The sequence below is a fragment of the Excalfactoria chinensis genome, chromosome 2 (genome assembly GCF_039878825.1).
Source record: "Excalfactoria chinensis isolate bCotChi1 chromosome 2, bCotChi1.hap2, whole genome shotgun sequence".
NCBI lineage: Eukaryota > Metazoa > Chordata > Aves > Galliformes > Phasianidae > Excalfactoria > Excalfactoria chinensis.
In genome coordinates, this window is record NC_092826.1 from 47,004,318 (window position 1) to 47,022,710 (window position 18,393).

The 18,393-nt window shown below is 35.6% G+C and overlaps 1 protein-coding gene across 1 annotated transcript in view; it reads right to left on the reverse strand.

Moving 5' to 3' along the window:
- Window positions 1-10,090, reverse strand: part of AKAIN1 (A-kinase anchor inhibitor 1) — a 42,165-nt gene extending 32,075 nt beyond the window's left edge. The window contains exon 1 of the mRNA XM_072330484.1: window positions 9,892-10,090. Within this exon, the coding sequence (XP_072186585.1) occupies window positions 9,892-9,907 (16 nt within the window). The 5' untranslated portion in view covers window positions 9,908-10,090. The remainder of the gene's footprint in view (window positions 1-9,891) is intronic.
- Between the last annotated feature and the right edge of the window lie 8,303 nt (window positions 10,091-18,393).

Consider the following 18,393-nt stretch of genomic DNA (forward strand, 5'->3'; position numbering starts at 1 on the left):
ATATACCTAGAAAAGTAAACACTGAAATCAATAGCTACAGAGAAAGAGTGCTGAACACAGATTAAGTCTTGAAGAACTTCCATCTGTTTGAACATGGACCTTTTTATCATTTACTCACTTCACTTTCTTCAGAGCACCAAGATTTGCTTCCTATTCAGCCTGAGATCAAAACAGTCTCCTGTGCCTTCTCCCTTTCAGTTTACCGCTTGTTAAATTTAATTAAATTTATAAACATCCCTACTAAATAACACTTAGCAACCCATCATTGATGTGAATCAGCAGTTCGAAAACGTTATCCACCATATATTTTCATTGAACTGTTGGGGCTACTATCATGAAGCTACACAACCACAGACCTTGTTCTTGCCAAGATATAAGTCCTTCCAGATCACCTGATTATAGCAATAAACTGTGGGGAAACAAGGTATCTTTCAGTGGATGAAGTATCAATATCTTATAAGGAAACAGAAGTAAAATTTTTCATATGGAATAAGAGCAGGGACAAAATGGTGAATGAGCTGTGTTAGGAAAGAACTTTAGACTCTTGAAAAGCATAGGCTACAAATAATTTATCTCATACCTTTTGAGAAGTCATTAGTCACATGTGAGCATGAATGACCATAAATGAACATCCTACCTCTGTAATCTCAACAAATTTCTATTATCTCTCAGTTTTCTTTGTTTGCTTTTTCAGCAAGTTTATTGTTTTTCCTAGAAGAAAAATAATGCCTTTAATTTTAAATCCACTTTTCTCAAAACTTGTGACACATATGTATGTCTCATTCGGCCTTGAGACACAATATAAGCACTGCATTTGAAGAGAACAACTTAACTTTATCATCAAATTCTGTGAATCCCAAGGGCCATACATCAGAGGTCAAAAGTGTAAATTCTTCTTCACAGGAACAACAAGTGTAGTTTAATTCTAGCAAGTGAATACCTCTAAAGCTGTTCTAGAAAGAGGCTGGGGTTTTGTTGTTGTTGTTGTTTTTTAAACAGCTTTGAGTTTAGCCATTTTTAAATACAGAGAAACCATATTTCTCTAAGCAAGCATCAGAACAATTTAGAATTCACAGTTACCCAAAATATATTCCCATTAGCTACAAGTTTGATTTATGCAAAATTTCTGAATTTGTTAGAGATACGAAACAAAAATTATCTCTCAGTATTTTGCAGGAGATTATGTAAATACATCTCTTAACTAGAAACATTACCATTTGTTTTAAGAATACATTACTTTGGCTTGGAATAGTTAACCATTATACTTTTTTTTTCTGCAGCACTGCAATGTTAGAATTTTTTTTTTTTTCCCACATGATTAATAAAAGTAATTACAATCCAACAAAAATATCCCTCTCTTGTAAGTCCATTTTCAATTCCATTGGAAAATACTACTGATAGTTTTACAAACAAACCAATAGTACTAGTGACATTTAAACTGGAATGAAAGTACCTATAAGCAAGACTGTGAGGATAAAATTTTATAATACGGTCAAGTATATGTTGATCAGAAAAGTTACAGGACATCAGCTAATTTTTGTCTTTGAACTGCAATTCTCACAAAAAAAAAGTGAAGATTCTGACAAGTTTGCAATGACATGTGGTAGTAATTAACATTCACTGCATCAACATTTGTCTTCTACTTCAAAGAAGAGTTAAAGTCTGTTCTTTAACCTCCCACTGGCTTTAGGCAGTGCCATATCTCTCCATTTTCCTAGTCACAGAATGGAAATCATAGGTGAGAATCTACTAGGGAACATTTTATAACCTGCAAATTGCAATGGTTTAAAATCTCCTTCTCTTCACCGCTTAATTGGTTTGTGCTAGGTTTCTAGCACTGGAATCCATAATTGAAAAAACGGATATAAAAGATGAGGCTGCACATCATACATAATCAGGAAATGTTGATGAGTCATATTAATTACATCCACACAATTACACATCAGTTAACCAGGGCTGCAGACTTTTGAACATGTGCACAAAACCAACTTTATGCATGTGTCATTAAAGATTAGAGATGTAATTTATAGCAGTATCAGTAATGATGCCAGTTCAGATCTCATGAAAAGGTCCTAGACTGGAGCATTAAGGGGAGAAAAACAGAAAACAACAACAAAAAAAAAAGAAATAGGAAAAAAAAAAAAAAAAAGAAAGAACGAAAGAAAAGAAAGAAAAACACCAGCATATGCATTCCTTGCTGTATTAAAATTAGTTTTGTCCACTACTGTTACTCATGCCCCAAAATGGAGCTCTACAAGTTTCTGAATGATAGCTGTCAGGTTTCTAGGGGCACTCAGTTGCTCCTGAAGAAGGAGAAAGTAAACTGAAGGTCTAGTATTAGATATGGAAGTTGGTGGCCCTGCCTGTGGTAGCAGCTTGGAGCTTGTTGATCCTTGAGGTCCTTTCCAACCCAAGCCATTCTATGATTTTAAGATATCAGGAATGCTTTCATGTAGGACTACCAGGTTTTTCAAGTTCCCTTACCTCCAGCGGTCAGAAGATTCACTTTCACCAGAAAAACTACAGTTCAGTTACATTTTCTGCCCCAACCCCAGTCCTTGACTAGTACTGTGCAACCTCCACTTAGGAAGAGAGCCAACACAGACTACTTTGGATAAAAGAGAAAGCATAAAAATGAAACAGGAACAGCTTTGCTTTGAACACAAATCAAGGAAAGATAAGAAGGGAAACAGAAGAACAGAAATGCAGACAGACTTTCCCAAAGGACATAATATCTCCAAAGTAATATTTAACCATATCCATATCACCTTTTCATAATATTTTGTCCACTGTGCCTTTCTCTTTAGGAGAAAAGCATAGATTTTAGTTTGGTTTTATATATCAATATTAATTTTTTATAAGTCCTTGGTGAATTGACCCATAATACTTGAAATACACCAGCCAATATGAAGCTTTCAATATCTTTCAGATTAAGAAGTTGTTGACATCTTCAGATATTTAAGCTATAAAAAAAAACAAACACAATGTTTTGTAAGATTTATTGCTGTATTTCAATAAGATTAACTGTGACAGATTATGAACTTCAATTTATATATTTACTCAGTATTTTCATGCATAGCAATGGTTTCACTTTGTGTTCACAGCTTTGAAGACTGGATGCAGTTCAAAGTAGTAGTGACCGAATATTCTGCCATATGTAAATCTATTAGCATGATATCTGAACAATTTTGCTATTTCTTTTAGGAGACACGCTTCAAATAGGAAGTAAGAAACATCTCTGCATGAAAAGCAGTGTTTCTCCAAGGGAAGGATAAGTCTAATGTTACAGATACAGGTAGATTGTGTGCCATTCAACTTCTATTTTCTATCGCTTAAGTGCTCAGAGGTTACTAGCCAAAATGAACATTTTATGCACAGAAAATTTGGTAACATTTAGGCCTTCTAATTCTGTACTAAAAAATATCATCTGTGGGCTCACACAGAGTCTCACTGAATCCCCCACCTACCTTTCATAGACGTTAAAAGGCTTTTGCTATCCATCATTATGTAGCATGGGTAAAAGTATTCAAAGGTGCCATGCTCCACTGTTAGCTGTTGTGTTCATATTTCTGCAGTGCCGCACAGTTTTCGGTCTTCAGCTCTGTACAGCTTAATCAAAATTTGCAATATTTCACTCTGTTTTTTGGTTGTTGTTTGCTTTTTTTTGTTGTTGGTGGGTTTTTTTGTTTGTTTGTTTGTTTGTTTTTTCTGTTTGTTTGTTTTAATGTAAAAAAAATAAGGAAGAGGCTATATAATTGACCAAAAGCCAGCCAATCAGTGATAACATTCTGCAAGCTGTAATAACTGTATAGGAAAAGTGTCCTGCTTATTTCTGAATGTGAACAGAGTTTGAAAGCTGCATATTAAGGCCATTCGAAATGGTGGTTGAATATACATACATATATATGTATATGCATACGCAAAGTTACAAGACAAAGTGTATAAAAGATTATATAAGTTTAGAGTGCGCCTTCAAAGAGGTGCATTCTCACAGCTCCAATCTGACAGCATCTCTATATATACATGCTGCAAGAAACAGGATGCAATTGGAATGTTTTTTTCCTCTCTTGGATCAAACTTCCCCTCTAAGGAGAAAGCTTACTTCAGGACAGAAGGTAAAGTTAGTCTGATTATTTAACAGATGCAGTAATTGATATGCACCACCTTCATACCGATAAATGGTAAGTTGATTCACTGATCAAAGCAAGAAAATAGTGTTATTATATCAAATATGCATACTACAAAGTGAAGCAAATGAAAGTAATCCACAGGAGATTACACTTGCCTTACCATTAGAGAAATATCTGCAAGGCTCAGCTTACTTCTTCAGGCAGAAAATTTCAGACTCTCTTTAAGAAAGAAGACAGCATCTTCTGACAACATGACTACAAGCATTAGCCGGGTCAGATGACAGCAGCACAGAGCTCACCTGCATTGACTTCCCTGGTAAGGCATTCTGTAGGAATTTTACAGCTATTCAGGTCACCTTCTCGTTTCTGTTAACATCAATCAATACAACTCCTTAAAAATAGCAAATCTTATTCTTGCAAATACTAATAGTAGTGATAAAATCTTAGTCTTATTCTTGCAAAATATTAGGGAAGGAACATAACTGCAAATGGCTAGCCTCAATTTCAGAAAGCATATAAAGAAATTACTTCATACACTGCTTGCAAAGAACTCTTGCTTAACTTCTTATGTGTAAACATGATATGTTAAGTCCTTTATAAAATACCTAATGTATAAGATTGAAGATATAGAAAGAAATCTAAAGCTTTGCTGTATTCTACAGTATTTAATTTCCATTATCATGTTAAAGCTTACAAGGCTAGAATCATATTATTTATGTCTGTGAGAGCTACAACAGAGCAATTCATATGGAAGATTAACAGTCTGGAGAAAGAAACTTTACAGGTCAATGTAACTCATTCCCATTGCACACTCACAATTTGGCTGTTGAAAAACAGTGCTAGAAAGGACATTAATAATGACTGCATGACTTATTACCAACTCTTAGCTATGAACAATTCCTTTGATATAAGCCACTACTCAGCCACCGTGAAGAGTGAATTCTTTCTGCAGCTCATCTGAATAAGATTCAACCCAGCAGTCTCGAATTGAGAGGTGCCATTTGCTATTGCTTAAGACTTAACTTCTGGTACAAATAATTGGAAAAAGTAAATTCTGTGCTAGTTTTTAACAGCGTTGATTCATATTTCAAAGTAATATTGCAGCTAGTACTGACTATTACTTTTTAAGACTGCTAATCTAATGTAGAACAATTAGGTAACAAATAAAGAAAAGGACTGTACCCTGCCATCCTACAATTGTTTTTATGGGTGAAAGAAACTTCATCAGTGAAAGTGCCAGAGTGCTATACTCAGCACAAACACTAGAGAAATCCCTTGACAGTTTATATTCAGAAAAGTAAAAACATTGGTAGTTTTTTTTTTTCCATTCATTATGTCCCTTCATAGTATCTCTGTCTGTATATTGTGGACAGAGTTCTCCAAAGTATCTCCAATTCTATAATTAAAAAAATAAAAGGCTATCAAGAAATTTAATGTCTTCACACCCCACAACACACCAGCTTTCCCACTTGAAAAGATCAGGACTACTCAGAAGAGTAGGCACATCTGTTTTAGTGTGCAGCTGCTACATCATGAATTGCATTTTAATGAGATTCCTCCAATGTTTGGTACATGATGTGCTTTTGAACTTCAGTGTCATTACACAGGTCTGCTAGACTGTTCCTGGCTTTAAAATGTTAAGAAAAAGATGTGCTTCTGAAGAGGTAGCTGAAAAGCTCTTTGAATTGCTGTTGCAGAAGAAAGATGCCGAGCAGTGAACATTCTGACTTCTGTAGTGTCTAAATATCGTTAAACTTCAAGTGTTTTCACACATCTTTTTTATACAAAAATATTGATTAAAAAAATGATTTTACTATCTCTTCGTCCTTTTGGGATTAGAGGGTCATGAGTAAAGCAAATGAGTTTCTGGATTTAGGTAAGAAGAAATCTTCAAAATTACACTGAAAAATAACAAGAATCACGTGAAAGATGAAATTGCACAATTCAAAGTATACTTAAAGGACAGAAATGTTCTGATAAGCTGCAAATATGAATGCTGAAATCTTTCTTGATACATACAGATCAAAACAAATTATTTTCTGAAAAAAAAATAGATTATCTAGTAAAAAAATAAAATTTATATTTAACAAAACATAGCATAGTACATCATTGACTTGGTGAAACAGTAATAACCTGACACGTGATTCTAACTTGGTAATAATTATAGTCTCACATTATAGAGTAAAAATCTCAACAGATACTAAAATAATCTCTTAAGTGATGTCCTAGTAAGAGAGATGCTTAGGAAACCCGTTTGGTAGCATATACCCTCAACAAGATTCCAAGCTAGTTTTGAAAATGCAGGCAACCTTTGTGCTTTATCAGTGCAGACACGCAGAGGGTAGAAGGTTAAGGCAAAAGTGTTTGAGTGATTCATGTACAAAAAAGCATTAGAAAAAATCCTGGGAGAATGACAAACACCTTTTGTATCCCCCTTGTTCAGATGAATCAGAAAAAAAAAGCACTTTTTTTCCATTTTTATTTTAATGTTCCATATAAAAAGTTTTGGGGCCCTGATTAAGCATGAAGTACATCCAAAATCTTCTGTTTGTTGGTTTGTTTCTTTTTTTTTTTTTTTTTTTTTTTTTTTTTTTAAGTAACTGGAAGTAATTTGAAAAGAAAGTGGTATAATGTTTATTAGGAACATTTAAAATGATTGATAGATATTGATAATATTGATAGATGGCCTGATATTGGAAGTGACCTCTTCTTTCCAAACTAATGATAGGGCTTGCTTGCTGCATTCAAAAGTCATCTCTTCATGATTTTTCCTGATGCTTTAGAAAAAAAAAGAAATATTTCAGTAATTCTTCACTTATTACCTTGCAACAAGTTGTAGAATTATTTACAAACATCAATCCTTTGTATGCTAATGGGACAATTATGATTTTTACTTTAAAAGTTCAGAATCTATAATCTTATGAAGTCTCCTAAGAAAACCTTTCCCTTCAACAACTTCTTTATAGCCTAAACAAAAAACTTGAAATGTCATGTTTCCATGCTGCAGTCTTGTGCATACCTCCATCCTTACATTTGATGAAAAGTAAAACTTTCTTGTCTGCTTCTGCCTGAAGCAATTAAATTTAGGAAAAGTAAACAAGCTAAACATTGCAAAGTAATAGTTTGTCTACATTTCCATTACATGGATCATCTCCTGTTATAACAGTAGCATCATAAACAGCTATATCACATGTGAATCCTCTAGGTAGAATGAACTTCCAAACATTTCATAGTGTTGGCATTTCATTACCCATACCTACCTACCTATCATAAGTTAACCTCCACCACAAAGTCAGATTAAATCATGCAAGGAAAAATGTCCTTCTTCTCAGTTCTTTTCTCCAGCAGATTATACAGCAGTTTAAGACAAGAGTCAAAGTTAGTGAAAATTGGGTGTGAAGAAAGATCAGTAGCTTTTTGCACACCTGTAAATAGCAGCACACTTGCCAGAACAAGACAGAGTGAGCAAGAATGTCTATTTCTCTTTAGTAACATAATGATCTGTATGTGATATTTTTTTACAAATCCATTTCAATAATAATTAAGCCTGTTGTTTTGGTCTATTTTGGTCTAAAGTTGTTGGATTTTTTTGTTTGTTTGTTTGTTTTTTGTTTTTTAGCAGCTGGTTGTAAGAGTTAAGGAAAAGAGTTGAAGATTAAAAGTAAAATCTCTATTCAGTCAATAGGTAGTTGTTTTCACCTTTAAAAACATACATTTTAATTTGGTAGGCTTTTTTAACTTACCAGTTTATGAACATAACACATTAAGCCAGTGCTCTTCAATAATGCAAATCCTCATCTTGTTGACATGCAAATAATTACCTTTGTCTTCAGCTAAACAAACTTCTCCTTGAAGAGATTTTTTTTGTTTGTTTTCTTTGTATGTACATGTGTGTGTGTCTGTATTTTTTCCCTTCTTGAAGCATGTTTATCACTCTAAGCCTAAATGATATAATGTACAACCATTTATAAACAGACAAATCTTTTTCTGCTTCACCCTCCCCACCCCCCCCACCCATGAGAAATAAATCAGTGAAATTGAAATCAGGTCATTCACCACAATAAGATAAAATCATGAAGACAAGAAAATGAAACTCAACTTCTTAGTAAATGTATAGAATACCTATGTGATATAGCCACACCTATAGCTATTATGAAGATGTTAAAGACCCTGATTTTTAAAATATACACATATAGAGACAAGAGAGAATGCCAGGGTAAGGCTGACTGACAGTGAAGAAAAGTGATCAGCAAAAATGTAATCTACTCAGGCTTGCTCTGCAGATTGTCAAACCTCTCTGATTGTTTTATCATCTGTTCTACAAATTTGTATTTAGTTACCCTATGTATATTATGACACTTGCAAGGAAACCAAGGGCTTTTCTTCATATAAAAATAGGCTGAGAAGAATGATTATGCAAGACAGATTCTTTTCTTTATGGATTAGGGTTGTGAAAAGAACAATTTATGCAGCTATTAATGAGATTTGGGTTTTAATAATTGTCAGTCTTTGGGGATGAAAAAAACCAATGTGTTTACATTATTTTAGAGGTAATCTCATCCTGCAGTACTCCAGTCCCATAGTGCATTTAAAAAATGAATTTGGTTAGTGGTGACAGACTGTCAGATAAAAGGAATTCAGAAAAAAGCCACTAATACTAAAGGTGTACTACATAAAACAGTGGCTGGTTCTATTGAGATAAACAACTTGATCCCAGCTTCAAGACAGTCTCTGTGGGAAAGCCGTATATTAGTCCACAACTTGGTACTATGAGAGACACAATGAACTTCCGATTACTAAAGTGGATATTAATCTCCCAAAAGTTTAGCATTTCAGTTGTTCAGTTAGGAAAGTGAACACCAAGATATTTATTTATTTATTTAATGAGAGCGTAAAAGTTTTAGATTCTTACCCTTTCACAGGTGAGACATGAAATTTCAAAGGAAAGCAAAACTTCTGTAAGCTTTACAGAACAAAGGTTTTAATAATTCTTCATTGTCAAGTTGCAGCATTCACTTTCCCTTTTCTATTGACCCACTATTTTACTCACAGCTATGCATTTTTAAAGAAATGGATTGCAAGTCATTTCACTACAGAAAATGTTATGCATGACTATAATATCTGAGAGCTACCAGGCCTCTCATCCATTTCTGAACAACAAACTGCCGACTTGCAAACAGAATGTATTATATCCAATGCAGCTTCTCTGCAGTTTCTTTCTGGTGTAGCATAGGAATACGATGTAGCAAAACTCCTCTATGGAGTGAGGTGTCACATGAGATTCTGCTGAAGTCCTCAATTTTGTTCCAGTAACAACTGGCCTGAACAAAGTTTCTGCACTCTTCCATTCAAATACTTCAAGGGGAATAAGGGAGAGGCGGAGCAGTGATGGTGGAATTTTGTAAAACAACTCCTACAATTCAGAGCTTGTTTCATTGACAGCCAACAGTATGAGTGCTGGAGGCACTCACTCCCCAGGCATTGCAATGCCCTACTCCCCTTCCTTCTTTTGTGCAGTCTAATGTGCAAAGCTGCTTGCACACTTGCATGTGTAAGGTTCCTGTCCCTGATGGAAACTATAGGGGTGACCCTTATAGCCTTCAGCTGAGTACCGCCCTATGAAATCACCTATCTCTGCCCAGCAGTAGGACTGGTTCAGCTGGTACTCCCTCTCCCATAGACCCCGGGGCAGACCCTCCGGCACGACCACGGCCTTCCCGCTGGTCTCCCTGGGGTAGGCACCCGAAGCGGCTGCCCTTACCTGGAGCAAACACCATGATGACGCCCGGGCGCGGCGCTGCTCAGCACCTCGGACAGCTGCCGGCCCCGCACAGCTCAGCACCTCGGACAACTGCAAGTCCCGCACTGCTCAGCACCACGGACAGCTCCAGGTCCCGCACGGCTCAGTACCTCGGACAGCTGCCGGCCCCGCACAACGGCAGAGGCGGCTGCGGGCCGCGGTCCCTCCCTCCACAATGCGGCGGGGCGGGGAGGGGGCCGGGGCGCAGCGCGCCCGCACGGACACACACACACACACGCACGCACTCTGAGAAGCATCGCTTCTCTGCAACGACAGCAGGGGGAAGGGTACGGAGGAGAAAGGTAATAGGGATCTGCCCAGCGGGGAGACCTGCTAATTGCTTCTAATTAGCTCTCGGCAACAGCCCTGCTGCCTGACATTTCGGGGTGCACTGCTTTCACCACAAGCTAGCTGCCCTGCTAATAGGCTTCAGCCATGCCGGACTTTGTCACAATATTTTAGCTTGCAAAGGGAAAGCAGAGGAATTTCTCCTTTAATTTCACAGGCCTGTTAGCCCACCTCTAGAGACAGAATCACTTTGAATTAAGAGGAAACATTAGCATTTGAAAATAGGAAGTATGACATCAAGAACAAAAGGTAAATCAGTAAGTGAATAAATAACTAAATAAGGAAGAGGAGAGCAAACCATGGGAGATGACCGAATTTTAAAATTTCCATAACTTCTGTACTGCTTGTTTAATTTGGTTTTATTTATAAAACCCATGCTCAGATTTGCTGTGGGCTGAGAACTTCTGCAATACAAGTGAGAAGTCTGGACAACGGTCAGATGAGATACAGTTTAACACAATATCTGTTCTGCTTAAGCTTACACTTCCAAGCATTAATTTGAAAAACAATGATTAAGCACTGCCAATTAGGAAAAGTAGATTAAAACCATATTTTGTTTGAAAGTTTGCATGTAAATTTGCCATATATTTTCCATTCATATGTTTACAATAAACAGATATTTGTATTTCATTTTAATTATCAAGCATTTCACACAACTTCCCAATTCAATTTGGAATATTACAGCTCTCAAATAAGGTCTTATTCTTAAAATATAGATACAGAAAAGTACTGACCTGCTTAAATACTTCTGGCTATGTTCTCCAGCAATAACTCAAGAATAGCATCACTTTTAAAGTCAAACTAATCATCTGGTGACAGATTTTATTATTTTTGAAACACCTTATAAGATCATTTCTCCTTGGGAAGGCCTTCAAGATTCATCTTCACATACCAGTTTCACTTATCTCACACAGCAACTGAATTAATGAACTTAAACATTACACTCTTAATTACTCTGAAATATTGTTCCCTTTAAGAATGCTACTTAATAAACTCAATTATAAAAGAACTATACTATATATAAGATACATAAAACACAGGAATAAAACAACAACAGTCAGAAATATCAGCACCGTTATGGGAAAAAAATCACATTTATCCTATCATCTTTAGAAAACTGTGATTTTTGGAAAGACACTAGGAAAATTCACAGTGGTGTTTTTTATTATATCTTTATTACGTGGCCCCTACCTTCTTCATTAATGTATTTAATGGAGAATCAGCCTTCACGTGGAGCAATAAAAATGTTAACTCACTTTCCAAATATATATGCATATATATATGCATATATATATATATAGGATGTATTTCTATTACATATATCCTCAAAGGAAATTCGATTTATACTTCTGAGAGAATGGCTTTCAAGATGATGGCAGAGCTTGTTATAAAATATTTTAAATATTAAGTATGTTTCAGTGATCAAAAAGTCTGTAATCTACCTGTAAAACTAAGTGGACTTCTCAGACTTGATAACAGAACCTACAATTTCTTGTTGAAAAAATACAGACTGTTAACTATAATGTTCTACACACATCTTATTTTAAATGCCCTCTAACAACTTACTCAAACCAGGCACACTTTAGAGTCTTTAGTTTTTCTTGTCAAGTTAAAACCTACCAGCAATTTATGTTTTCTGCCTGAAGAAAAATGCTATCCAAAATCATACTGGGCTTCTTCTTTTTTTTTTTTTTTTTTTTTTTTTTAATCCATCATCTAATGGAATTGTTTTCAAATTCCAGATCCAGATTTGGTCACAAGTTCAGAAGTACAAAAATAACTGAATTACTGAATTAATTGCACAGCACATAGTTCTATATTAAAATACTACTCAAAAAGACTACAAAGGGAGGCACAATTTTCTTTCAGTTCATAACATCTTAGAAGGAATATGCTAAGCAAATGTGCAGATAATGCAATAGAATAATGAAAACAGTGTAATAATAGTTACAACTTCAGATCAGTGGACAACCTTAGTTCTGCCCCTTTTAAAAAGCTCTTGAGAATGAATGATCTTAAAAATGAGGTAATATAATCAAAATATAATACACACCCTCGTTTCTCTTTAATAATTTGTATGAAAGTGGAAATATGAAAAGACAAATATCTCTATACTTTTACCACCTTATGTAGCATTTAAACACTTACCAGTTGAGTGAAGAACTAATTATCTCTGTATAACATCAGGACACTGAAAACAAATTCATGTACATATTTTCAAATATTTTAAAATAAGTTTTAGCTTGTTCAGGGAGCAGTATGTTAAGAACATCAATATCTGTAACTAGATAGTCACAAAAACGTCTATTGATTGACTGATAAGCTGAGTGACCACCTATTTTTGCACTTGTATAACTGACATAAACCCTTTATTGTAATGGAGTGAAACACAATTATATGGGCTCATAGATTCAGCAGCTTAGTAAACATGTTTTAAGGAAAAAGAAATTTTTACTTGAAGATGTTCAATGTTTCAACATTTTGTTCACAATAATGTACAGCTAATGTTCTACAGGAAGGCATCTGAATGTTTCTAGAAAGAATAGTTGCTTTAAATCATTCAAATATAAATTAAAAGATTTGATAATATAATATCATAAAGAAATAAAGAGATAATTCAGAAAATGTCATATGTCCATATCAAATGCTAGGAAGAGATTTATATTTTATTAAAAGTTTCCACTACAACTTTGAGAACAAGCTAACTCTGAGCCACTTTTATTTTTTCACATACCTCAGCATTTACAAGGGCTACTCCAAAAGAAAAACCTCCTATTTTATAACACTGGCACACAAGCCAGAGGTGGATGTTGTTGGGTACAGCAGTTGAGGCTGAACCTTCCTGCAAACATTCCATTACATTTTGTTACTGTGCAATAGATGGCAGCAGGGGGGCAGTGGGACAGAATAGCATCTGACGTGGAAGTGTATTTGAAGCAGAAGTGTGGTACTGAACTCTTCCATGAATAAAAAATAACACCCACTGACATTCATTGACACTTGCTGAACATATATGGAGACCAACCAGTGACTGCGAGTACAGTGAGGCTGTGGCAATGACAATGGTGACAGCAGGTCACCTCCGCTGGCACAGTTTTACGAACACAGTATGCAGGCTCCTGTTCATTGCTGGCGATAATGCACAGCTAATGGTGGTGACTATGTCGAAAAACAGAATCTTGAAGCTGAGAATTTGGTCTATCAAATAGTTATTGTGTTCTTCGTACTGGGTGTAGTTTCCATGGAAAGAAATAAGAAGCATTACTTTTGAAGCAACCTATGTATAATCAAATCATTATACCGCAGGGATCACAATTTTCAGTGTCCCAGATTTAAACTAGAACAATTAATGCCACTGTGATTACTGGGTTTGTAACAAACAGACATAGGGAATAAACACAATAGGAAAAAGAAAAATCCAATTACCTTTCCATCAGTACTCCAGAAAAATAGCAATTCTATCCAAGGAGTCTCTGTAGCTTCTATAGATTCCCCATCTAGGAAATCTGATACCTAGCCATAAACACAACATGCCTCACACCTGCTAAGATTTTAATCTCCTACAGTCCCATCAGAGGTTAAATTGGTATCTGTATATTATAGATGGGAGTAAAAATTACAGAGAAGCTGAGCCCAAAGCAAAAGTCCAGTAATGAACAAAGACCTAGATAAATTTAGAAGATCTAAATATGAGACTGAATGATTCACTTAAAGCATCAACACACAAGCAACTGTGAAAAAATCAACAAAGTCAAAGTAATTGCTACTCCTAAATGCCACATCTTCGTATACAATTGACCTGTCAACTGAAACTGATGAATGAGTCACAGTTGAATAACTAGAGCCTTTAGATCATACTAGAATTATGTTCTACAGCAAGGAATTCAGTCCAGTCAAGTTCCAGCCTAACAGATCCAGCAGAGGCATCATAAGCATAGGAAGAGACTTTAAAAAACCCCACATACAGTCCCTGACATGGACAAGACCAAACCATTCTGCATCATGCTAAAGACCTGTTGGATAGTTAGAGAGTAGTTAAACTTTTTTATTTATTTCATTTCAGATCACGAAATCCTGAGACAGTCAGAATGCATTTGTTTTTAAAAAATCATGTCTCATTTTACGAGTAGGGTATAAGGCCTCATGTACTTCACTCCACCAAGTTTATGTCTAAAAGTCTTGGTTTACATTCTATAGTATATTTTAAGAGCAAAAATGCAGTAGCCATAATTGTTGCACATATTACTTGAAAAAAATGAAAATCTTCCTGGATAAAGAAGTAAAGTATTACTGGATAAAATAGCAAAACAGTAACAGCAGTGATAGTAAGTCTCTTATAAACAGAAAATATTTAAATATTAGCACTTCAGATTTGGACAAAATGACATGTTGAAAGTAAAGCACATAACGCTGTGAGAAATTTCAGAGAACGTAATACATTTCCAGGGAAGAACTTTTCACTGAAAGAAGGCAACTCAGAACAAAGAAGGCCTTCTGCAGCATCAGCTACACAGCTGAAGAATTATAGTTAAAACTCCTTAATCTGAAGCACCAAAGGAAAATGCACAAATATCTGTAATTTTTATATTCAGGCCTTCAAATGAACTCATACTTACTTCTACTTGGAAGGAAATCAAAGCCACTCATCTTTAAAACTTCAAGTTTGCCAGAGAAACCTAAATTAGGAAGACAGAAAATAGATATTACCATGAAATCAGCAGATATCACCTGATGAAATACAGAATCCATTGCTATGTACTACATTTTTATTATTGGCAAAAGCTAAAATGATTGCTTGATTTATATTATTTGCAAAAAAAAAAAAACAAAAAACAAGCAAATAAACAAAAAAAAAAAACACAACAAAACATAACAAGCCAAACCAAACCAACAAACAACAGCGACAAAAACACAGCACAAGCCTCCAAATTATGTTCTTTCCATTTTCATCCCCAAAACAACAACACCGGAAATAAAGCACATACATGTCTCTCTTCAATATTCCCCAAGTTTGCCATCAGAGGTTTCTTGCATAGGAGATTTGTCTGGTCCTTTCTGTTGTCTGATTGCCTCTCAGAACAAGTGGTCTGCTTTATCCCCTTGCACTGAATGTAGTGCCAAAGTTGGTTAAGTCATGCCCCATTCTTTCTCCTGACTAGCTACATGCTTCTGCCACTTAACTTGGATCAAATCTAATGAACTGCTTTGACCATGTAGGCCATATTAAAGCTAACTCTCTGAAGCACCAAATTGTTGCATTACAGAAACTCAGACAGTTGATTTATCCTAAAGCCAAAAGAGCCATTAAATCTGAGGCAAACAAGAGAGGAAACAGGTGCAAAATGCACTACAAGGAAAGGGAGAGGTAAGAAGAGGACAGAAGAGGAGAAAATGGAATTATGCCTAACTAATTGCAGTTTTACTATGGCAGGCTAAACATAAAGCTGCTATCCTACATGGCAGTTCCAGTGCCCAAATACAACCTAAATTGGTGCTGCTCTTCCACTGGCATAGCACTGAGGCAAACATGGAGTGCTGTACTTCAGGAAGCTAACAAGCTTAAGAAAAAAAAATTGCCTCAGAACAGTTATTAGTTTTCAAGTGGTTCAGCTCTCCATAAAGCAGTTCATTGAGACTTTGCAAGAGTGGTACTGCCAGAGCAGCAGTAAATTGCAGCAACCACAACTCAGGCTCTCTTCTATCTCCATGAATCTGAAACCTCAACCTCCTTTAAGTTTTTCCCTTAACTTGCATACAGGGAAACATCTCATGATTTAGCTCTGCTTTGGACATGAGGCCTTGTGCATAACCTCTCTTTGTTAATCATCTACAATTGTAAATATATTTGAGTTAAAAGAGTACTAGGCCTATTCCTATGCTTTATGAGAATAGATTTTCTATGGACCCAAGGTGGTAGCCACAAGTTGATTAAAATACATAAATAAATGAAATGCACAGAGAATCCAATATATTCACTTTATGAAAATTCTAGGTATAGTAAACTCTACATAGAGAAACAGGTAAAATGTCTTTCAGCCTCACTGAAAAGTCTTCAACGCAAAAGCATTCAGCAAGAAAAAATAATATAATTTAGGATTGGGATTTGTCCAGAAGAGATAAGGAGGTGGTTAGGAGCAAGCTGTCACCCATTTTACTACAGCTGAAATGAGAAGGTCCTGCTCCTTCCCCTTCCTTTCCTCTCATCCTCATCCCTGCCCAAATACCTTCCCCACTTACACTTGCACTGACACAAAAGTTCACCTACACCTCTGTGAGCAGAAAAGAAGGGTAAAAGAAACAAGACGCCCACACCAAGGAGAATTAATCTTTACCACACAAAATCTGCTTTGCTATGCTGTAGGAAATCTGTTAGGTCACAACTTGAACTGGTGATTGAGCACCTACCTAGTGAAAGAGTGTGGCTGGCCCAGTTGGGCACAGGCCAGCCACAGGATTGGCTCATTCATGGGCCAGCCACTGAAAGGAGAACATCTTTTGGACCTACATTGCTTCCTGAGGAGTGCTGTATAGCAAGAGATCCCCTTTACCAGTTGGGTGAGTTCCATTCTTCTTTCTGTATCTGACTATTGGCCTACCTGTGAATACTTTACCTGCAATCACCAAGTCAGAAGCAAGTTCTTCATAAGCAGAAAACTATTACTTTAGAAGACCATCTTCTCAAAAAATGAAGTTTAAAATGGAGAAGGAAAAAACAACAACAAAAAACAATGCTAAAATTCTGAAACAAATATAGAGAAATATCCCATTGCAAACTTCTTTTCTAAACAGCATAAGCCACTTTCTATTCACTTTACCTCTTAACAAAATGATCAGCATCTGAGGAACAAAAAATAAATAAATAAAAAAAAATAAAGAAAATAATAAAAAAATCTTTAATGCCCTAAGCACAGCTTAGAAAAACTTTAATCTTTTTTAAAAGGAAATGGGAGAATGATAATGGGCTTATTTAGGGCACAAGGAAAAGAGATTCCCTAGTATACAAAAAGCAGGATTAAATGCTGCTTACATACAGACAGTCAATACCACCAGACACTTCTACTGTGTTAGATATGTATCAAAAGATACTTCATGGCTCTCACACTCTGGACAAACAATCTGTATACAGATTCTGTATGTTGGAGGTTAATCCAATAAATACAAAACAAGCATTCTCTGAGGCTACTGACTTTGTAAGCAAGTGAAAACTTATTCTTAAACATAACTATATTTACATACAGCAAATAAAAATTTGCATTTTGTTTGTACTAGAGCTGAATAAATGCAAGTTTGAGAATATTTTTCACTCTTGCTTTTACTCCAACTCTTATCCCGTGCTTTGCCTATGCAACCTTAAACACAACAGAAACACACTAACAAGCTTTGACAGTATGCCAGGTAGAAGAAATATCTTCATCTGAAGACATGCAGTCCTGAAAACTCTACTCTGTAAACTACAATTATGATGATGACAAGTAGAAAATAACCAAAAATCTGCAGATAATTGATAATTTCCCCCAAAGAGAAGTCCTGCCTGAAGCTACATAGTACTGTCTGTTTTTTGGTTTGAATTTTTTTTTTAATTTCTAGAGCAGAAGGAAAAAAATGATTTTTTCATCTTAGAGTGGAATTCTAGCAGATGACATCCACTTGCCTGAGTACTCTGCAACGCCACTACAAGGACTTGTTCATACAAGCACTGTTTCTGCTATCTGTGACCTTGAAGAAAAATCAGGAGCATCATTAGTGAAGAATGAAAACTCCAGTATTTTTGTCTCTAAAATATTCTAAAAATTGAGCTTCCCTGCAGCTAACTTGCTTGTACATGCAGATTACTCAAATGTATAAATAGCCCACTAGGAGGAAGTCAGAAAACTACAGAAATAAGCAGTTTGCTTTGTTGTTGTTATGATGTTTTTTTGCTTTTTTTTCTTCTTTTAAAAAATGTATTTTTTTTCCTAAAACAGAAGAGTTGAAATTATCATTTATCACAATTCTCATAATTTCATGATTCCACTGAGACCATCTATATTCGGTGCATACTTCTATTAGTTTCTTTTAGTTCTACATTAAAATTCAGCTTTAAATCTAAATACACGCACAGTATGCAATACGCTC